Source organism: Bidens hawaiensis, unplaced genomic scaffold (genome assembly GCF_021521415.1).
Source record: "Bidens hawaiensis isolate Kalapana, Puna unplaced genomic scaffold, B.hawaiensis_p1.1 tig00017459_1, whole genome shotgun sequence".
Taxonomy (NCBI): Eukaryota; Viridiplantae; Streptophyta; class Magnoliopsida; order Asterales; family Asteraceae; genus Bidens; species Bidens hawaiensis.
This window is the reverse complement of record NW_027492641.1, coordinates 13,256-36,987: the sequence shown is the minus strand read 5'-3', so window position 1 is coordinate 36,987 and position 23,732 is coordinate 13,256. Positions and strand designations below refer to the sequence as shown.

At 38.7% G+C, this 23,732-nt stretch overlaps 1 protein-coding gene across 1 annotated transcript; it reads left to right on the top strand.

Annotated features, from left to right (window-relative positions):
- The first annotated feature begins 16,334 nt into the window (after nt 1-16,334).
- LOC143553957 (protein FAR1-RELATED SEQUENCE 5-like) lies at nt 16,335-18,100 on the top strand. The gene is made up of 5 exons (XM_077043840.1): nt 16,335-16,897; nt 16,977-17,232; nt 17,412-17,628; nt 17,790-17,974; nt 18,080-18,100. The coding sequence occupies exons 1-5, from the start codon at nt 16,335-16,337 to the stop codon at nt 18,098-18,100; spliced, it is 1,242 nt and encodes a 413-aa protein (XP_076899955.1).
- Nucleotides 18,101-23,732: the final 5,632 nt, after the last annotated feature.

Sequence of the window (23,732 nt, the reverse complement as noted above, 5' to 3'; positions counted from 1 at the left end):
CATCATCAACCACCACCACCCACCGCCATCATCCACCACCCATCACATTCTTAACACTTGCCATATTTTTAAAACTTTTATGAAAATCATCTTTGGAGATTAAATTCATTGGGAAATTAGCTTTTTTTTTTTACTTTTTTGATAATCATCTAAAGAGACTAAATTTATTGTAAAAGTATCGTTTTTTTTGTAACTTTTTTGAAATTTCTCATAGGAGACGAAATTCACCTGAAATGCGTCGGAGGAGATGAATTTCAAAAAAATGCGAATTTCGTCTTTTTTGAAAACTCACAGGGTCGATAACTTTAATTCGAAAACTATGGTTTTTCAGAAAAAGATTTTGGCCAGAAAACTATCGGTGAAGACAGATTTGGGAGTAACTTTCATGTACCTTTACACGTGTCACACTGTGAGTGGTTAACAAATCTCACGTCACGATTACCAATGTCACGTTGGAGATAAATTTGTATGGACTATTTTGGGAATCTCTCTCTTTAAATGAACTATTTTGAAAATCTCTCTATTCAAATTGACTATTTTGAGAATTTCCTCATATTAAAAACTCATGTACAGCCACACATTTAATTAATGTGTTGTTATTTTGTGGATTAAATTAAATTTTAATAAAAAAATTAAACGTGAAGAGAGAAAAAAACAATTTTAAATGGTAGAGAGGGTATTTTGGTAAAGTTAAAACTTCACCACCTTTTTATATATTAAAAAAAATTCAATCTTAATCATTATTATTACAAAAACTTTATTTTCATCTTAATTGTATTAAAATATTAAATTTAGTATTATTTTAAATGATATAAATAAACATATTTTCTTTTATAAAATATAAAATAAAACCCATTTTGTATTAAACATTATTATAATAATAACAATTTTTTATATAAAATACATTCATTTTTGCTCTGCGTGTTGGGAAGAAGGATAATGAATGGCGTTAACGTGATCGGAGACATGTAAAACCGATTATGTCTTCTCAAGAGAACTTATTAGCTCAGTCTAAACTTGACTTGCAGGTCAAAGTCAACAAAAGCAGCTTCGAACCATTAATATTGAATTAGCATATTCGGGTTATGTTATATTTCTAATGGGCCAATAGGTAAAACAAATTTAAAATAAGTTGTGAAGAAACTAGACGGAACTCGTCCCATGTAAACGAATCAAATGTTCAGTGAACCGTTTGGAATCGAACATGAACACATTTTTTTGGTTCATTTAATTAAATGAATGAACATGAACTCAGCTCGTTTGCACCTCTAGATGTAGCTACTGTTTTAGCGAATGTGTTAATGTGAATTTATGCATATCTACAAGAAAGGGTTTTTTATTTGTTTATTTTTACATAGACTGCTCCCAATGTATTACAAATTATATATATATATATATATATATATATATAATAAAGAGAAAAGATGGAATACGAAAATCCTTATCGTACAAAACTGTACGCGACAACAGCAAGCGTCGATCTACACTTATGATTCAGTTGAAAGCGGTTGAGGAGATCCCGTGTTTTTTTAAGCGTTCAGGGTACGATTGTCTTTTTGATTCCTCATTTAAAATTGGTAATTCGCGTATAAACGGTTACAATCCTGATATTTAGCTTAATCAAAATCAATTTCTTATTTTACAAAATAATTTTTTTACCAAAAACTATCAATTGAGTTCACGAATCAGTTTTTTCAAGCTATTTTGTGATATTAGAGTTTTGAATGGAAGACGATCGCGAATGTAAGTTTTTGTTATTTTTGAATTAAGTCACTGTAGATAATTAATTAGTCTAGTTTGATTTTATGATGTTTCATAATATGAACGTATAATGAGCGTGTTACTATAACTGATTATAAGCTGATTATAACGTTTAATAATATGAGCGTCTTATGTGCGTAATAGTAATTATGTATGTTAGTTCTCATGAGATTCACGTGATAACTGATTAGTCTAGTTTGTGAGTGTTTTACGAGCGTTTTCATATTAGGACTGCCTCTGTGTTTTGATGTTTCATAATACGAACGTATCATGAGCGTGTTACTATATTTGATTAACGTTTTATATTTTGAGTGTATTATGAGCGTGTTACTATTAGGATTGTTAAATTGGATTGATTATAATTTTGAGCGTGTGTTGAGCGTCTATGGATTATAATTTTGATTTTTTGATGTTTTGTGTAGATGAATCAAGTGTTTTGGTTGAAGGTGAAGGGGTTAATATCATTCCTGAAGTTGCTTCTTCTTACAGACCTGTTAAAGGAATGATGTTTTCATCAATTGATCAAGCATTTGATTTTTATTGTGAATATGCTAAAAAAACTGGATTTGGGGCTCGTAAAGGTGGATGTTGGTACATGTGTCAGTAGTTCATAGTCTAGCATTTGTAATCGAGTCTGTAATGTAATTATGTTTTGATTATGATTATTTATGTAAAACGCGAAGTTGTCAACAAGTTCGCTATGGCGAACTTGTTGAATCAGCGAAGTTATTGACAACTTCGCCTGTGGCGAAGTTGTCGTGTTTATATACTGTTCAGCGAACAGTTTACGTTGTTGGTCATTTTAGGGTTTGTTTCAGTTGTTCAGTGAACGTGTTCGTGTCACAGTCTGTAACTGTGACCTCGGGTCACGTGTTTGTTATCAATATAACGTGGTTGGTTTATTGCTTTCGTGTTCGATCTCTACATACTCTACGAAGAGAAGATCATGACGATGATCCCAATGCACCAGAAGGTGCAGGTGGTGAGCTGCCAAGAACCTCTCAGGCTCTTGGGGCTTCCACAACTGAGGGGGAGTCTACAAATGCAGCTGGTGACGATGTTGTAGCAGTTGATGATGATGATGATGTTGAAGACGTGATAGATGCATTGAAAGAGTTGGATGAGGAGGATGATGAATTTATGATGGAAGATGATGTGCTGCCAGTGGATGAGATTGAGAGGATTGGATAACAGATTACGGTTGAAAACGTATTAGAAGAAAGTGAGATTGTTGATAACTCCGTGGAACACGAGATTCCGGAGGTTGAGAGACCAGAGATGGGTGATGAGAATGTAGAGGAAGATGCTGAGTGGGAGGAACAACCGAAGTGGAAGGAGGGTTGTGCCCACTGGTTTGTTAAGACGAAGAAGCCGGCGGTCCCTAAGATGTTCAGAAAAAGTTACAATATTAAGGGATACGCGGAAGCCAAGAAAGGTATTATCTGCTGGTTATACGACGAGCAGCTGCGGCTCTTTGTGATCAAGAGGTACGATGGCATTCAGTACTTCCAGAGAAAGTTGAGATCTCTAAACACACTGCCAGAATGTGAAGTAAAAGATTTAGCCAGATTGGGATTGATAAACAGAAGCGAAGACAACATGGCTAGAATCATTGCGAAGATTGTGTGGAAAGAGTGCGTTAAAGAGAAAAAGTTTGAGCTACTGAAACCACAAAAGGGAAAACTTGTCGAAGACAAGGATAGAGGTCTGAGAGTTGATGGAAAACCTTGGATGGTCATGAAATACAAACCGATCCGGTGCCTTAAAGAAGTACCGATGAAGTTCATGCCCAAGGACGTGCTCAAAGATCTAAAATGGTGGTACGTGGATTGTGAGACAGCTGAGGCGGTAATGGAAGATGAGGATGAACAAGAAGTACTTCGGGTTTACGACCCGATGCATCTTGTTAATCTATCGAAGGCTGATCTGAAGGCGCTCAACGAGAAAAAGATCTTCTACATTCCTGCTTGGAAGGATCAAGCTAGGAAATATCAACGGGTGGTGTCGGTATGTGTTAGAGAAGGGGCGCATGCTTAGAGATGCAAGATTACAAGACTCAAGAGTTGAAGATCAAGATATGAAGCTACTGCCAAGGGGGAGTCTGTTGGTACATGTGTCAGTAGTTCATAGTCTAGCATTTGTAATCGAGTCTGTAATGTAATTATGTTTTGATTATGATTATTTATGTAAAACGCAAAGTTGTCAACAAGTTCGCTATGGCGAACTTGTTGAATCAGCGAAGTTATTGACAACTTCGCCTGTGGCGAAGTTGTCGTGTTTATATACTGTTCAGCGAACAGTTTACGTTGTTGGTCATTTTAGGGTTTGTTTCAGTTGTTCAGTGAACGTGTTCGTGTCACAGTCTGTAACTGTGACCTCGGGTCACGTGTTTGTTATCAATATAACGTGGTTGGTTTATTGCTTTCGTGTTCGATCTCTACATACTCTACACTCGTATCTACCCACGCAGGGATTCCGCACCTGCGTTGTTAGCGACGTCCCGTGTACGATCCGTCCAGGAGCTTACAATTGGTATCAGAGCCATCGGCTCGATTGTGAGGTTCGGGATTTCACGCGGGTGTAGAAACGTCTCGTTTGACCTTTTCGCGGGACGTGTTTATGTTGGGATTGTGTTTTGCTCGTGCTTGACAGTCATTTTCAAGCCATTGCATTGATCGGAAACTGCTGGATTGACGAAATCAGATCTGAACAGTTTCCTTGTTCATCGGGCGAAGTTATCGTTCTTCGGGCGAAGTTACCATTCTTCAGGCGAAGTTACCGTCACTGGAATTAGGGTTTTCGGCGAAGATATAAGGATTAGCGAAGTTAACCACAACTTCGCTTACCTCATAAGTTCGCCTCAGCGAAGTTATCCGCAACTTCGCTTCCCACCCAAGTTCGCTTAACTCCTAAGTTCGCTCATTCTAAGCGAAGTTATTTTTAACTTCGCCAGTTCAAGCGAATTTAAGGCCCAGCGAAGTTCTCTTTTCAGCGAAGTTAACTTTCAAGCGAAGTTATTCTTAACTTCGCCTACTGAGCTGTTTTAATATTTTATTATTATTTTCAGGTTTTTCAGGTTTTCGCAAGGATGTCGTCGATTAACATCTTCGATTTGGTCAAGATGGAAGTAGAAGCGGGGTCTGCCACTAAGGCCCCGAGGCTGATGAAAGGAACTGACTTCGTGGCATGGAAGGACAGATTCATCCAATACATCAAATACCAGGATGCCAAAATGTGGGTGTGCATCCAGGATGGATATATCCCTCCAACTATGCAATACGAAGGACGTGATGTGGTTAAGAAGTATAGCAAAATGGAGGACGAAGAAAAGAAAATGTATGAGGCTGAGAGTAAGGCCCATGCAGCTATAACAATGGCACTTCCTCAAGAGGTTCTCCATACGTTCCGAAAGTACACTTCTGCGAGAGAGCTTTGGGATGCTCTTGAAAATAGATTCGAGGGGAATGTGGGTATCCGTGCGTCAAAGATCAAACTCTTAAAGACCCAGTTCTCCGTCTTCAAATTTTTGAAGAACGAATCACTGGATGATATTATCACCAGATACTATCATCTAATGACAGAGCTTAGCAATTATTCGATTGCTTACCGAGAAGAAGAGATCGTTGAAAAACTTCTCGATGCTCTCCCACCGAAGTGGGAAATGTACACCGTTCTTATGAGGGAAGACAGAGACTTTCCTAATTATGATCTTGAAACGGCAGTGAACAAGCTCAGAACTTATGAGCTTAATATGGTTCGAAAAGAAACACCTACAGATCAGATACAAGACCCTGGTATGTATGGTGCAAAGGTTAACTCAGGCTCAAGTTCGAGGCCTGAATCTGCTGCTTATTACTCTAAAGGGGAGTCAGGTTCTGACTCGTCTCATGAAGGAAACGTCTCTGTAAACTCGAATGGTGATGTATGTTTCGTTGCTGGAGGATCAAGTACTTCAAAGCCTCAAGCATCCTCAAGTGGTTTTTCTGCAAATGCATCAAGCAATAATTATACCAAGATGCCTATGAGTGTAAAATCTGCTGAAGAGCAGTTTGCAGTCTATGCTTCATTTATTGCTTCCTACGAAAACTACATCCAGGGGAAGATTGTGGACCCTGCTGTACTAGATGAGGATTACGACCAGATCGATGCTGATGATCTGGAGGAGATGGACTTGCAATGGCAAATGGCAATGATTGTGAGGCGTGTGAAACGGTTTATGAACAAAACTGGGAGAAAGTTTGTTGGTGGTCGGCCTGGGTTCGACAAATCCAAGGTAAGGTGCTATAATTGTCAACAGTACGGGCACTTTGCCAAGGAATGCAGAAATGAGAGGGTTGAACGAGGACAAGGTCGGCCTACACAACACTCTGGAGTTAACAGAGAGATTAACGCCATGTTGACCAGAGAAGCAGGTGAGTACAACTGGAACTCGCATTCAAGTGGTTCTGGTGAGCAAGCGAACATGGCTGAGACTGAAGTTAAAGAATGTGAGAAGGTTGATGGAACTGAGAAAGCTACTGAAGAAGAAACAGCTTTCATGGCAAATGACAAGGACACTCGCTCCGAGGTAAGTAATAAGAATATTTGTACTAATTGTGAAAATTTGTCTGAGCAACTAACAACTATGACTGATCAGTACGTCCGTTTAGATGCTGACTTTAAAACTATTAAAGAAGATCACCATTTTACAAAAACAAGAGAAACAAGTTATAAAATTAAAATAAAAGCATGTGAAAAAGACATTCAAAGCTTAAAGCTTAAACTTGCTGAGAAAATTGAAATAATTGATCTTAGTTATGAAGTTTTGGAGGAAAAAACTAAAGTGATTGCTGATCGGGATAAACAGATTGCTGACCACCAGGTAAAGGTGGTGGAACTGAACCGCAAACTTGAGCAGTTCAGGAATTCCTCGGCAATCCTTGATCACCTCGTGAGTGATCAAGGTACCTCTGCAAAGAGGGGAGGAATCGGTTATCACGAAGTTCCACCACCCTTTAACCACAACTATACTTATAATCCAAGTGTTCAAAAATCTGTTGATTTCGAGGTTCCTCAGACAACTCCTATCAAGATTACAAGTGTAGAACCAAGTGTTAGCTGTGGCGAAACGAGTTCGCCTGTTTCTAGTGTGAATATTTCTGTTTCAAGTCCTGTCTCATCGGATTCGGATAAGTTGTCCGAATCTGGTCAGACAAAAGAGAAGGTAGGCTTACCCACCGATGGAGATAAAAATAAAGTTTCTAAAAAGAGTTCTCCACTCAATCCGTACGTCCCACCTTATGTGAGACGAACGGCTGGTAACACTGCCTCTACATCCAAACCAACATTTGACAAGAAAATGGAGAGTCGATGTTGCTTTAGATGTAACAAGTTAGGACATCTAGTTGCAGATTGCCCTTTGAAACCGAGATTTAGAGATGTGAAGCAAAATAAAACTGAGTATAAGCGTCATTTTGCTACTGCTAAAAATGAAAACTTTAAAAAATGCCAAAATGTATCGAATTCAAGTTTTCATAAAAACAAACCTCAGTTTTACAACCAAACCACAAGATATAACACTTTCAATTCTCAAAGGTTTGGAAGGCATTACACTCAATCTGCAGGGAGATTCCCTAACAGGACTTACAGAAATTATCCTGATGCTAACTTGAGAAAGCCAGGGTACGGGACGTATCGATCCAAGACCAATTGGTCTTGGGTCCCAAGATTCCAACTCTTTGTTTTATTGTGCAGGAACAGTTGAACAGGGCTGCCAACAATCTTTGGATTGTAGATAGCGGCTGTTCCAGGCACATGACGGGCAACAAACACTTGTTGCAAGATTTAAAACCTGTTCAGGGAGCAAGAGTTAGTTTTGCTGGTGAAAGCGGTGGAAGGATTACCGGTAGAGGAACTGTGTCGAATGGGAGAATGACACTTGAGAATGTAAACTTTGTGGAGGAGTTAAAGCATAATCTGCTGAGTGTGTCGCAGATTTGTGATAAAGATTACACTGTCCATTTCACGAAAAATGAAGCGATCGTATTGAAGCCTAGTTTTCAAATACCAGAAGAATGGATAGTAATGAAAGCTCCACGTGAAACGAATACATACGTGATGGATATGAGGTCTACTGAAATGGCCACCAGAGAATCTTGTTTAATGACAAAAGCAAGCGAATCAGAATCAGAATTGTGGCACAGGAGAATGGGACATATTCATCTTCGCAAGATGAACTTCATTGTCAAGAATGGGCTTGTGATGGGCGTTCCCTTAAAAAGTTTTAACTTTGAAGACAAATGCATAGCCTGCAAGAAGGGAAAGCAACACAAGAAATCCCATCTCACCAAGAAAATTAATTCAATTGCCGGTACTCTAGAACTACTTCATATGGATCTCTTCGGTCCCGTGAATGTACAAAGTCTAGGCGGTACCTCTTACTGCTTGGTGATAACTGATGACTACTCGCGATACTCGTGGGTGTATTTTCTGAAAACGAAAGACGAGACGACTCAGATGGTGAAGAATCTCATTACAAAAGTTGAGAACGTCATGAGTAAATCAGTTAAATTCATCAGAAGCGACAATGGGACAGAGTTCAAGAACTTTGAAATGGAAATCTTCTGTCTTCAGAAAGGAATTGAGCATCAATACAGCGCTCCATATACTCCACAACAGAATGGAGTGGCTGAAAGGAAGAACCGAACGTTAATTGAAGGAGCCAGAACTATGCTGGCAGACTCGAAGCTTCCTGTGATGTTTTGGGCTGAAGCAGTTGCTACAGCCTGCTATGTTCTGAATAGGGTGCTAACCGTTAAGAGACTTGGAAAAACTTGTTACGAGCTTATGCACGGAAGGAAGCCCAACTTGTGCGGTCTTGAACCATTTGGGTCTCCTTGTTCGATTTTGAAGACTAATTCGAAATTTGGTGAAGTAGCCGATGAGGGAATCCTAGTCGGTTATGTTGTTGGGACTCCCAACAGACGGGTCTTCAATACGTCGACTTGCAAGGTGGAGGTGGTTTGTAACACCGACATTACTAGTTACCAACCGCCAAAACCAAGCAATGGACCTGCTGAGCTTTTCGACTATGTTAAACTTTTTAAGTCGTTTAACGTACCTGATTTGGAAATTTCTGAAGAAGACGAAAGAGCTGTGACGAAGATGATACTTGATGAGGAAGAGAATCTATTGCAACATCAGATGTTTGAGAAATCTCAACCTTCCACATCAAACCCTATCGATACCCCTGCAGCCTCAACTGAAGATGAATTTATTAATCCTTTTCACTCTCAGCCAGAAACAACCATTGATGAGATCTCTTCAAATTTGGAAGATAATTTGCATGTCGGTGCTGTTCCGACCACGAGAATTCACAAAGATCACCCATTGGAGAATATTATAGGTGATGTGTCCTCCGGTGTACAAACCAGAAGTAGCTTGAATGAGCACACCTGTGTTTATACAAGCATAAAAGAAACGGGTATAATGAATGAATGTTTGTACTCCTGCTTTATAAGCCAAATTGAACCAAAGAATTATCAAATGGCTTTAAAGGACAGCTCGTGGGTCGAAGCCATGCAAGAAGAGTTGGCTCAGTTCGAAAAAAATGGAAGTTTGGACTTTGGTTGAAAAACCAAGGAATGTGCACGCTATAGGCACAAAATGGGTGTTCAAGTGTAAGAGAGATGATAAGGGAATTATCGTAAGAAATAAGGCGAGGCTGGTTGTTAATGGTTTTAATCAGCAAGAGGGTATTGATTACATCGAGGTGTTTGCTCCTGTCACCCGGTTAGAAGCGATTCGATTGTTTTTGGCGTTTGCTGCATTTAAAAAGATGAAGGTATTTCAGTTGGATGTGAAGAGCGCGTTTCTAAACGGGAAAGTTGATGAGGTTGTGTATGTTGAGCAACCTCCGGGTTTTCCTGACCCAGACTTTCCTGATCATGTATACAGGTTGAGCAAGGCGTTATATGGGTTACATCAGGCACCTCGTGCCTGGTATTCAACGTTATCGGACTACTTGCTGGAAAATGGTTTTGAAAGGGGATTGATTGATAGTACGTTGTTTGTGAAGAGAGAAGGATGTGACTTCCTACTGGTTCAAGTCTACGTGGATGATATCATTTTTGCTGCATCAAGAGTATCCATGTGTCAGGATTTTGAAGCTGTCATGAAGAAACGATTCGAGATGAGTGCTATGGGTGAACTAACTTTCTTTCTAGGATTGCAGGTTGATCAGAAGAAGGATGGGATGTTCATTCATCAAACGAAGTACGTTCATGATGTGCTGAAAAGATTCAAGATGGAGGACAGTTCTCCATATGATACTCCAATCTGCGTCAATCACAAATTGGGTGCTGAATCAGATGGTGACGCAGATGTGGACCCAACTCAGTATCGGGCGATAATAGGTTCATTAATGTATTTAACTGCTTCTAGGCCTGATATAATGTTTGCTGTTTGTCTTTGTGCACGTTTTCAGGCAAATCCGAAAGAATCTCATTTGAAAGGTGCAAAGAGGATACTACGGTATCTCAAGGGCAAGCCGAAGCTAGGGTTGTGGTACCCAAAGGGAGGAGACGTTGAACTGGTGGCTTATACAGATTCTGATTATGGGGGTTGCAATCAGAGTCGGAAGTCAACAACAGGAGGCTGTCAGTTTCTTGGAGGAAGATTAGTTTCCTGGCAGTGCAAGAAACAGACATCAGTTGCAATTTCAACATGCGAAGCTGAATACATGGCAGCATCCAACTGCTGCTCTCAGGTTTTGTGGATTCAGCAACAATTGCGCGACTATGGTCTGAATTTCTTACTCACTCCTATTTTAATTGATAACACTGCCGCCATCTCAGTAATTAACAATCCCGTGAAGCACAGTAAAACTAAGCATATTGACATCCGTCATCATTTCATACGGGATTGTGCTGAGAAGAAACTGATCAAGATCGAAAAAGTTGATACACTTGAAAATTTTGCTGATCTGTTTACAAAAGCGTTTGATAAATCCAGATTTCAAAACCTAATTGAGCTGAACGGGATGATCAATCCCGAGTAACCATGTCTTTGTATTTATTTAAAAAAAAAAAAAAAAAAAAAAAAAAAAAAGGTGTGTCATTATTGCTTAAAATTAGTCGGTTACCTCAGTTTGATGGACATATCCTAGGATATGTTTTGGTCCTCGTTTCAACTTAGAGAATGAGGATAGCCATTAACCGGAAGACTGAAAGTGACCGGGGCAGTTATGACGTGTGTTCTTTCAGTTGCTGAAAATTAGTCGGTCATTCTTAGTAAGAAGGACACATACTTGTATGTGGTCGGTCCAGTTGATCCATTGGATCTTCAGGATAGCCGTTTACCTGACTACTTTGACGTGATCGGGGCGATTGAAATCAAAATTTTTTAGGGAAATGAAATTACTTTTCAAGTCTAATACTTCGTAAGAAGTTCTGTGCTGTGTTTAACAGAAAATTGATCCAACCTTGGAAAATGATATATATACTGATTGTGTGTGCTTAACTAGTGAAGTTATTAGGCTTAAAAGGCTTTAGAACAGTCATTGTATGTCATGGTAATTTTTATGGTGCGTAAAAGTGTATGTGATACTAACTTAAACTACTCGAATTTACGTGGAAACTTCTTAAGAGTTTTGAATGTCTTCACACATATCTTTCCGAATGATAGGCAGAAAAGCAACTACCCAGTCATACACGAGCCCGTGAGTGATCTGATTCCCGTGAAGAAAGCATTTCAAGACACTGCAGTGATCCAGATTCGGGACTTGCAGTAGTTTAATACTCCGAAGTCAATAAGAATGTTTGGTTAAAAAAAAAAAAAAAAAAATGTGTATATCTTTAGTACTTATGAGACATAGTAACAATCAAGACTTCTCATGTCTGGAGTAAGAAGAGAACGGGAAGCAGTCAACGAGTATATACAAGTTAATCAGACACTATGGGTCGAAGTCAATTCGGGGTGAGTTGGGTATAGCCAAATACGCTTTGAGAATAGATAGAAGACATCATTATCTCTGACTTGTTGCCAACTTAAATTTTTAAGCTTAACTGAACCTTAATCCGTATCACAGAAACGATGAAAACCATTTAAGTTATTTACATGCTTGCAACCTGTTTCTCTATGTCATAATACAGCTAAACACGGATCCGAGTGACAGTCACATAGTTAGTATGATTCCTGTTGGGATCTTTTCTAAAACATAGTGATCCCTGACTAGACTGAAATTTGATCCCTTAATTCGTTAAAATTTTTATAAGTTTTTCTATTTTTGTAGTTGTGTTATTGTAAAACTGGTTACTTGGACATGATCTTTTTTTTTTGTTTAACTCTTTTTGGAAACTTCAAATGTTAAGTGCAAGATTTTTCAAACTTAAAGGGCTGATTTTGAAATTACGGGCGAAGTTGTTGAATTAGGCGAAGTTGTTCTTAACTTCGCCTAGGCGAAGTTAAACGTAACTTCGCCTGAACCAAGTCAGCCCTATATAAGGACTTTGAAACAGTAACAGTAACATATATTTCTTATTTCCGGCGAACATATAATCTATACCAGATTATCGGCGATCTTGTTTTACCATTCGTTTTCGATCTTGTGTTTCTAGCTTCTACTATACTCGTGGTATGTGTTGTCAATATCATCCAAACATACTCGTTCGTTATAGTTTTACCCGGTTCGAGACCTCGGGTCGTCGAACCTTCAAAACCATGATTTTCACCTTTGTGTTACGTGTTCATGGACGTCCTTTACGTCTCAATATCATTAATCCATGCTGTTATTCACTGATGGATCGTCAAATCGGTCCGAAAACATCGGATCTAACCCTTTGAATCTGAACAGTCGCCGTTTCAGATTCAGGCGAAGTTAAGGTTTAGGCGAAGTTATCCACAACTTCGCCAAGAGATTAATTTCGCCTGTGGCGAAGTTATCCGTAACTTCGCCTTGAAGCTTAAGTTCGCCAGTGGCGAAGTTATCCGTAACTTCGCCTTGAACTCAAGTTCGCCTGTGGCGATGTTGTGATTCGGCGAAGTTATCATCAACTTCGCCTATGCCATTTTACTTAACAGTTTTTAGACGAAATTATAGTTGAAGCGAAGTTGTTCCCAACTTCGCCTCACCTATAAGTTCGCCTGTACAGGTTTAATCACAACTTCGCTCGTGGTACTTAGCGAACTTGTGAGCTGCTTACACACTGTCTAACTTGTTTTGTTTGGTGCAGATATGGCTGCTATTGGTGGTGCTGGTGGTGATGATGGTGATGAGCAACGACAATTCTTTCCAGCCCATAACCAGTACATCACGTTAGATCCAGACGCACGAGGCGTCGAAGACTACAGGGAGATTATCACGTTTCTCCTGCGATCAAGAGTCTTTCACGCGCTGACAAATACACTGCCTATTTCTCTGCCTAACATTGAAGACTTTTGGCAGACAGTGTACTACGATTGCAGGCCTGAGCCTCCGGTGATGCGAGCAACCGTAAATGGTCACAACATACAGTTTTCCTCGGAAGACATACGGTTGGCTCTGCAGTTCGGTGAAGAAACTAGAGATGACCCAACGGAGTTCGTAGCTCCTTTCCGGGATGGAGCTTATTTGAGGATGGGTTATTCGGGTCCGCTGGGGGACTCGCAGAGGAGGAAAGGGTTTCTGCTAGATCAGTGGCGCTTCCTGATGCATGTTTTAATAGTATGCATGTCCGGCAGGAAGGCAGGAACAGACGGGATGGGCGCGACGATGCAGTCGGCCATGATAGCGCTGACTTACAACCGCAGATATTCATTCAGTCAGCTTATATTTTACGAGATTGATCGTCAACGAAGGGCTGTGGCGCGCGAGCGATTCACTATGTATCCTCGTTTCTTACAGATGATTTTAAATCATGTCGCTCCGTCGCTACCACAGAGACGCCCAATAAGATACGTCGAATGCGTGACGAAACGTATCTTTGCTCAGTGCCGCACCTCGAGCACTCGAAGCAAGCCTGAGCTGCGTCCCAGGCATACTCCCTTATTCGGATATCTCATCAATCCGGAGTATGTTCCTGCAGGAGGGGACGAGTTCAGAGACCCCCAACCACATCAGGCGGCAGCACCTCATGCTGTATCAGCTGCGCCTGTGGTTTCTACTGTTGCCTCTGCTGCTGTGCCAGCTACTGTATCTCATGCTGTGTCTACTGCTGAAGACGTTGATCTTAATGCTGCCTTTGGCGTACATGGTGTGTTTGATATGGATGTCTCGGGTCCTCAGTTTATGGATGTTACTAGAGCAGCTACTTCGGTAGCTGACTCTGATCTAGACGAGACGTTTGCTGAGGCAAGAAGACTTATGGTGTCTCGGGAACGGACTACGGGAAAGAGACCGAGAACGGAAAACGAGGATGAGGAAGAAGTTGATGAAGAGGAGGCAGTGCAGATTGTGCTCAGACGTTCAAGAAGAGAACAGAGAGGTATGGGTTCGGGAGCTGGAGAATCTTCAAGGCTGGTACGTTTTGCTCCACCTGCCTTATCTGGTATGTCTCTTATTCCTACTACAACACAGGTTACAGCGGTCGAGACGTCGGCCCCAACAGTTGTGTCTCTACCACCACAACCGCTTAATCCACCGGTGGTAGTTGCACGGTTTGTGGAGTCGACCATCACTTCTACTGCAGGGTTACCAAGTGTACCACCTGCGGTCACTTCTGCTGCTGATGTCCCGCCAACTCCAACGCCTACTTCAGATTCCGAGAGGATTACGTCACTAGAACAGATTGTTGCTGATCAGACAAAGACTATTCAGAGCCTAGTGGAATCCAATCGACTACAAGCAGCCCTCCTGGTTGAACACGGAAAAGTGATAGATGCCTTCAAGGCATTCTTGGCATCTCAGGGGGAGAAGACGTGTAGGGGTGATGAGTTGAGGACGAAACGAAGAGAAGATCATGACGATGATCCCAATGCACCAGAAGGTGCAGGTGGTGAGCTGCCAAGAACCTCTCAGGCTCTTGGGGCTTCCACAACTGAGGGGGAGTCTACAAATGCAGCTGGTGACGATGTTGTAGCAGTTGATGATGATGATGATGTTGAAGACGAGATAGATGCATTGAAAGAGTTGGATGAGGAGGATGATGAGTTTATGATGGAAGATGATGTGCTGCCAGTGGATGAGATTGAGAGGATTGGATAACAGATTACGGTTGAAAACGTATTAGAAGAAAGTGAGATTGTTGATAACTCCGTGGAACACGAGATTCCGGAGGTTGAGAGACCAGAGATGGGTGATGAGAATGTAGAGGAAGATGCTGAGTGGGAGGAACAACCGAAGTGGAAGGAGGGTTGTGCCCACTGGTTTGTTAAGACGAAGAAGCCGGCGGTCCCTAAGATGTTCAGAAAAAGTTACAATATTAAGGGATACGCAGAAGCCAAGAAAGGTATTATCTGCTGGTTATACGACGAGCAGCTGCGGCTCTTTGTGATCAAGAGGTACGATGGCATTCAGTACTTCCAGAGAAAGTTGAGATCTCTAAACACACTACCAGAATGTGAAGTAAAAGATTTAGCCAGATTGGGATTGATAAACAGAAGCGAAGACAACATGGCTAGAATCATTGCGAAGATTGTGTGGAAAGAGTGCGTTAAAGAGAAAAAGTTTGAGCTACTGAAACCACAAAAGGGAAAACTTGTCGAAGACAAGGATAGAGGTCTGAGAGTTGATGGAAAACCTTGGATGGTCATGAAATACAAACCGATCCGGTGCCTTAAAGAAGTACCGATGAAGTTCATGCCCAAGGACGTGCTCAAAGATCTAAAATGGTGGTACGTGGATTGTGAGACAGCTGAGGCGGTAATGGAAGATGAGGATGAACAAGAAGTACTTCGGGTTTACGACCCGATGCATCTTGTTAATCTATCGAAGGCTGATCTGAAAGTGCTCAACGAGAAGAAGATCTTCTACATTCCTGCTTGGAATGATCAAGCTAGGAAATATCAACGGGTGGTGTCGGTATGTGTTAGAGAAGGGGCGCATGCTTAGAGATGCAAGATTACAAGACTCAAGAGTTGAAGATCAAGATATGAAGCTACTGCCAAGGGGGAGTCTGTTGGTACATGTGTTAGTAGTTCATAGTCTAGCATTTGTAATCGAGTCTGTAATGTAATTATGTTTTGATTATGATTATTTATGTAAAACGCGAAGTTGTCAACAAGTTCGCTATGGCGAACTTGTTGAATCAGCGAAGTTATTGACAACTTCGCCTGTGGCGAAGTTGTCGTGTTTATATACTGTTCAGCGAACAGTTTACGTTGTTGGTCATTTTAGGGTTTGTTTCAGTTGTTCAGTGAACGTGTTCGTGTCACAGTCTGTAACTGTGACCTCGGGTCACGTGTTTGTTATCAATATAACGTGGTTGGTTTATTGCTTTCGTGTTCGATCTCTACATACTCTACACTCGTATCTACCCACGCAGGGATTCCGCACCTGCGTTGTTAGCGACGTCCCGTGTACGATCCGTCCAGGAGCCTACAGTGGATCTTATGTGTATGGTGGTGTACTGAAGACCAAGTACTTTACATGTTGTAAAGAAGGTTACAAGCCAGCTAAAATGTGTGATTCAAAAGGTGATTGTAATGAATCAAGCAAGACATATTACAAAAGGAGGAAGAGGCTGACAATTAGATGTGGTTGTAGAGCACATATACAGTTGAAATCTGTTGATGGTGGTTTTTTTGAGGTAGATTATTTTGTTGAAGGACATAATCATAGAATGGTTGTAGATTCTGATATGCAGTTTGTTCATTCTGCGAGGAAGTTAACACATGTCCAAGAGGAAGCTATTTATGAGCTTTCTAATATGAACTTGGGACCTGTTAAAGCGTTTAACCTTATGAGAACACAGTACGATGGGTTTGAAAAGGTAGGTGCAACTAAAGATGATTGTAAGAATTTTAGACAAGGTTTGAACTGTTATATTGGAGAGTATGATGCTGAGATGATTGTTCAGAGATTGTGTGCGAAGAAAACATTTTCATCCGATTATTCTTTTGAATATGATGTCAATGATAATCGTGAGTTAATTCGTATGTTTTGGGCTGATGAGACTTCAAAGAGTAATTATCTTGCATTTGGGGATATTATATCTTTTGATGCTACATTTAAGACTAACAAGTAAGTTTGTGTGTATGTATAGGATTGTGTGTATGTATATGTTTTTTGTGTGTATTTTTATATGATTTTCTATGTATAGATACAAGATGGTTTTTGTCCCGTTCACGGCAATTGATAACCATTGTCATAGTGTTACTGTCTGTGCTGGTTTACTAGCTTCTGAAACTATTGAATCATACACATGGTTATTGCAAATGTTACTAAAGTCGTTTGGTCAAGCACCGAAGGTTGTTACTGATCAAGACCCTGCTATGAAGCAAGCTATTGCAGCTATGTTTCCAAATACAAGGCATAGGTTATGTATGTGGCATATCATGAAGAAAGTTGCTGACAAGGTAACTTTCTTAATCGTGTTTTAGGCTGGTTGAATAATGGGCATTTGACAAGCATTTAATGGCAGTTGTCTTTTTGTTTTTGATGTTTTAATATGTGAGCGTTTTATGAGCGTGACATGATTATATATTGTATCAACGAGTGTCTACACAAGCGTTTTAATATGTTTTTTTTGTATCAGGTGGGGGCTGATTTATGTAACAACGAAGATTTTAAGAGTAGGCTATGTAACATTGTGTGGACCGATTCAATTAGTCCTTTAGAATTTGAGAAAAAATGGCAGGCTATAATGGTTGAGTTTGAGCTTGACAAGAATAAATGGCTTACTGATATGTATGAAATCAGATTTGACTGGATACCTGCTTTTTATAGAGATGAACTTTTGTCTGGATTGATACGTACAACATCATGATCAGAGAGCGAAAACCATTTTTTTGGAAAAGCTACAAATTCTCAATTAACATTGGTTGAGTTTTTCAACCATTTTGATTTTTGTATGGAGATACAGAGATACAATGGCAGACAGTGTGATCATGATAGTAGATACACGTATCCGCAGTTAGAAACCAGAAGTTATCTCAAAAAGAAGCGGTTAGAATATATACAAGAGCTATATCTAATGATCTTCAAGATGAAATGAATGAAATTGTTGGTAGTGTTTCACAATTCAGTTCATGTGAAGAAGGAGGGTTTTTGAGGTGTAAAATAATGGATTTTAATGCGTATGTTCCAGGTTTTTTGGAGGTAATTATGAGCATTTATTAAGCGTTTTAGTTTAAAGTTGTTTAAGATTAAGTTAAATAACAAGCGTTTAATAAGCGTTTTATTTTTTTATGTTGTGTTTAAAAGGACGGTGAGTTTGGTGAATAGTCTATTGCAACATGCTCCTGCAAAAGATTCGAACAATATGGTTTGTTGTGTCGTCATATTTTCTACGTCATGAATATGTATCAAGTCAAGAAATTTCCTAAAAGATATATAAATGATCAATGGAGGAAAGAGGTTGCAGTGAATATCAGAACAGTTCCAATGTTAGAGTTTGGGAATGATAAAGAAATTTCAAGAGAAATAAAGTATGCCAGTGAATACCATATCAATAGTTATGTTGCAGATATTGATGAATTGATTAAAGTTAGAGATGAGATGAATTTGATGATTGAAAAAGCAGACTTAACTCGGTATGAAAGGGTACGTCCATCTAAAAGAGATAGATTTGCTGTTGTTTTAGGTTTTAAACAGCCATCAGAAGTTACTGTTCGTGTACCTACTGGAATAAGAAACAAGGGTCGTGGATCGCACAAAAGAATTAAATCGAAGAAAGAGATAGCCATTAGTCGCTCTGGGAAGGGATATAGGGAGTGTCAAATTTGTCACAAAACTGGCCACAACAGCCGAACTTGTAAAGCAATGCAGCAGCAACCGTAACAATGAATTCGTAGGAAGTTTTAGTTTTTTTTGTGTTTTTAGATTGTGTGTTTTGTAGGTACCTTTTTTACACAAGCGTATGACAAAGAGTATGACAAATGTGATTGATTGTTTTAGATAGAAAGAGTTAGTTTTTTTGTGTTTTATGATGCGTGTTTCACAAACGTATAACAAGCGTATGACAAGCGTATAACAAGAGTATGACAAACGTTTAACAAAGATAAAAATTTTATTTATTTATTTATTTATTTTAATGGTTACCCCCCATCAGACCCCATCAGACCCATCAAACCCCATCATCAGACCCCATCAACCCAAACCCCATCAACCCCCACCGCTCCCTGTTTCTTGATCTTCTCACGCCCATCTTCCTTGAACTCCATGTTGACTAACAAATTTGAAACCGTGTCAACCAAAGTATCATACACGGAGTTGTAGCATGTAGTCTGCTGCTTGAGGAACTCAGTAGTCTGTGCCTTGAACTCATTGTCTGGTAGCTGCATGAGTTCATTGTATGCATCAAGAGTTTTTGATTTCTCTTGAAGCACGTAGGCTTGTGAGTGTTGAAGGGCGTTGAGAAACTTCTCATCTTTTTGTTTCTCAAGATCAAGTTTTGCATTCACCATGTTTTTAACGGCTTTATCACTTGAAAACATTTTTTTGTGTGATATGATTAATAACAATGGATGTGAAATATATAGACATAATTTGGATGTCTATTGATTGTGGGTAGTTGAGATGGAGTTTATTTTGTTCAGTGTCATTTAATTTGATGTAGGCTATGATTATCACAAAAACTGCATTTATTATTTGTTAAGAGTGATACAAGCGTCATATATATATTTTTTAATCTATGTTTTGGTTGTTGACATAGTGTAATTTTAATTAGAGTGATTTGATGTAGGCTATCATTACAAAAATATTTTTTTATTTTGGACATAAATTTTGGCAGATGAGTTTGTAATAAATGTAATTTTAAGTTTTTGACAAAACTTCATTAGAAACTAGTTTCTTTTTTACGAGATTCAATGGTTTTGCGTATAATGAGCGTCTTATTACATCCTTCATTCCATGTTTTAGCGTCTGAAAAGCGTATACTGAACTTACACTGTTGGTATGTTGCGTCCGTGAGCATGCACTTATGAGCGTTGTTCAAGCGTTTTGTCTTTTTATTATTATTTTTTTTCACTATTTTTGGTCCGTGACCCTGCATTCGTTTGTTTTGTCCTTTTTTTGTACTATTTGGTCCGTGATATTTTTCCTGTATATATGTTATATTTTGTCACAGTTATATCCACCCATCTCAAAATCAGTTATAATGTATGCCTCATCATCTTCATCATCTTTCAAGGAAGCGTTGAAGATGAAAATTGTTGAGCAGGTAGCCGCCGACAAAGCTTGCCGTGACAAGCTAACACATGAGTTTATGATGCTTAATAATAACATGATTAAAGGGATGTTATTACGAACGTTCTTGTCAAAATGTCTGCCAGTGTTATCCGGGATCTTGCGGTTTTGTTTATGGTTGACATAGGGAAGAATGAGTTAGAACAGTTCAAAGATTTATCAAAGGAAATTCTCGAGCTAAACTGTTCAATTAAATTGAAGTTGGATGTTCTCAAGTCACTATTAGAGTAGGAGACAAGTGGGTGATGTCTGAGAGTTTCATGAGCGTTTTGTAATGTTTTTTTTAATCATGTACTCCGTAGTATTTTTGTCTGGTAATAATAAAATTCCAATGTTTGTTGTTAGTTGTTTCTTTATAACATAAGGCCATTGACTAAAATAGACAACAAATTTAAATTAGTGTTTGCCTTCTTTTGAGTTCTTCAACCATCTCCTATGCGGACATTTCTTTGTCGTTATTTTCCATAAATTCTTGCGCCTTCTCGATTAGTTGATCTCTATTCTTGTTTATATCCGACAGAAGGATTTTTGCCAAATACTTTGTCCTCAACTTTCTTAGATGATTCACTTGTCTAGGACATTCCTTGTAAAATCCGCACGTCCATGGTTTCTTCCCATCTTACTTCTCCATGTGTCTCATAGCAAAAATCCCACAATCTACCCCGTTTTCGGTTGTTCTCCATGACATCCTTAATCTTGTGATTGGAGCCTTACTGATTTGTTCAGCAATGGGGTGATTGATTTTCTTAAGATACATGTAGAAGACGGTTCTCTAAAAATACATTAAACGCAGTTAAGTAATTCACAAATATTATAATAGATTTTTTGCTGAGAGTTTGTTGAGCGTTTACCAGGATTTGGGGATGCTTTTTATATCTTTCTACAAAAAGTCTTTTGATTTCTTTTTTTTTTTGTCTTCTGGCTTTTTAAACTTTTTATTAGCCGGTACTTCTTGATGTCCACTGTTGTCAAACAACTCTATCACTCCGGTTTGAAGGTTGAAAACAACCACATAGAAGTGATCTCTATCTAGTATTAGCACGAAGAAAATAGCAACTGTCTTCATTGTTTTGACATCAGACCTCATCAGCTCTTTCTCAATGTTGTCCGTAAACACATCGAGTCTTTGTTCGTTTGTGTGACCAAATTCCTCATTATAATGGTCACTTGTCTGCATAAGAATTCAAATAAGCGTTTGATAAGCGTAGATACATAATACATGTTAATGAGTTTAACAAGCGTTTTTAAGATAACATGTATAGTTAAAGCATACCAGCAGTGTGCTTGTACCAAAGAACCTGAATGGTGATTCTGCAGATTTTTTCTTTTCTTCAAAGTTCATGAGTTCACAGAATGCATCCATTGCGTTTGTTCTTATATATAAACCAGGACAAAAACTCCCAAAAATCACCTTAAATGAATCGGTGTAATTACTCTTGAAAACCTCTTCCCATATGTCTTTAAGGCAAAAAAATATATACCCTGCAATTGTTTTCTCATCATCTGTGACTATTGTGTTTAGTTCAACCTCTCTTAAAACATATGGTGATCTCAATACAGGAGGTAACTTTCTCTTTCTTTCTTCTCTCACCAACTCCTTGTCTTTATTTTCTTGTATTAATGATACAGGAGATGTAATTTTGGGTATCATTTTTGAAGTTGATGTCGGTGTTATGAAATTTTCACTTGGTGACATCTCAGCTTCAGCTTTTGAAATTTTCACTTGGTTTTTCTCTTCAATTCTAGTAACTGAAAAACAACAAGTTAAAGTCACTGAAGCAGGTTACTAATTTTTTTTTATAAAGCAAATGCATTTTTTTATGTCTTACCTATGATATCTTCGAGAGTTGCATCAGTGTTTATGGGATCAACACCATCTTTGTTTTCTCCTCCTTGTATCATCTCTAATGCAAGGGAACTAGACTCTTGAGCATTTGTATGAACATGCACCATATGAGCTTCAAGCGAGATAACTGTGAAGCAATAAGTGTGAGCGTGTAAAAAGCGTTTATGTATGAAAATGGTAAAAATATATATATATATATATATATATATATATATATATATATATATATATAAGCGTTTAAGAAGCGTTTAAGAATTGTTTAATACCTTCAGCTTCTTTTGGAATTTCTGCTTCCTTTGGATGCACTATATGAGCTTCAAGTGAGATAAGTGTTTAAGAAGCGTTTAAGAAAAAAATATAGATAAGCTTTTAAGAAGCTTTTAATACCTTCAGCTTCTTTTGCAACAGTGTGTTCCATCTTATCGTCTTTCGATCCAACTTGTGAATCTTAAGATAGCGTTTAAGTTTAAACATACTAACAGAGTGTTTGACAAGCGTTTAAGTTTATTATTTAAGAATAAAAATACCTTCTTTTGCTCATGCAAGTACTGTAGAGACAACTGAATCAAGTTTATTATTCCCTTCTAGCTCTGTTACATTAATTTCTTCATCTTTATTTAGTTGAGATTCATTACCAATGACAGCTGTTATTTAATATTTTATAAATAATATTTCTTTTAAGTTGTATAAAAATAGTTTTTAATTTATTACCTTTTTCGTGCTCCTCAACCTCTATATTTACCACTGCATCACCAGCGCCTGCACCACTAACTCCTGCATCATCAACAGTTTCCCCAGATTTTTTCTTTTCTTCTGATAGATTATAAACTTCAGGAATCGTACCACTTCCTTTTTCACCAAGCACAGTATCTGAACCAACTACTGCATCTAAATGAACTGTCTCAATTGCTGCAGCTGTATAAGAAGTGGGAACTTTCAAAGACATATATATATTTTTTGATAAAGAGTTAGATTGCTTTTCTTACCTAAATTAAGTAGTGTGTTGTTTTTCATGGTTTCACTTTCTTGTGTTTTGGTAACCAAATTAGGATTGAAAATGTCTTCCCAATCACAACACCTAGCAAAGATATGTGGATTTGATAGATGTTTTTCCTTCCCTTCACGGACCAATTTATTGATTTCTTTGCAAAGTATTTCAAATTTCTTCATCTTCTTATCCATTTTCTTATTCCAAGACTGTACAATGAAAATATAGTTTTTAATTAAATTAAGATATTCTGATTTTATGTATGTCTCACCTTTTCTTCCTTTGTTTCTTTTGGTGGTAGGTAAGCAGATATTCCAGACAGCTGAAGTGGGGTTATATAAAAGTCAAACAGCTCTTGTGTGTGTGTTCCCAATGGCATTTGCAAACTCAAATGTGAATACGTATCATCATCATCAAATTCGCCTTCGGCATTGTGATCGGCATTATCTGATTCTGTTTCACTCCCCTCATCTGCCCCTGACATATGTTAATGTATCATTAAAAGAAATACAAATCCCATAAGTGTTTTATGTATGAAACTGGTAAAAAAAATAAAACCAAGCGTTTAAGAAGCGTTTAATACCTTCAGCTTCTTTTGGATGCACCACGTCTAGATGATCTTCAAGTGAGACAACTGTGAAGCAATAAGTGTGAGAGTGTGGAAAGCGTTTATGCATGAAATTGGTAAAAAAAAAATATAGCTAAGCGTCTTGAGAAGCGTTTAATACCTTCAGATTCTTTTGCAACTGTTTCTGCATGTTTATCAGCAGAAGGAATATCAACTGTATTATCAGCAGCAGCTTCAGGAATTATCTTGTCACCGGTGGCTGCAATCT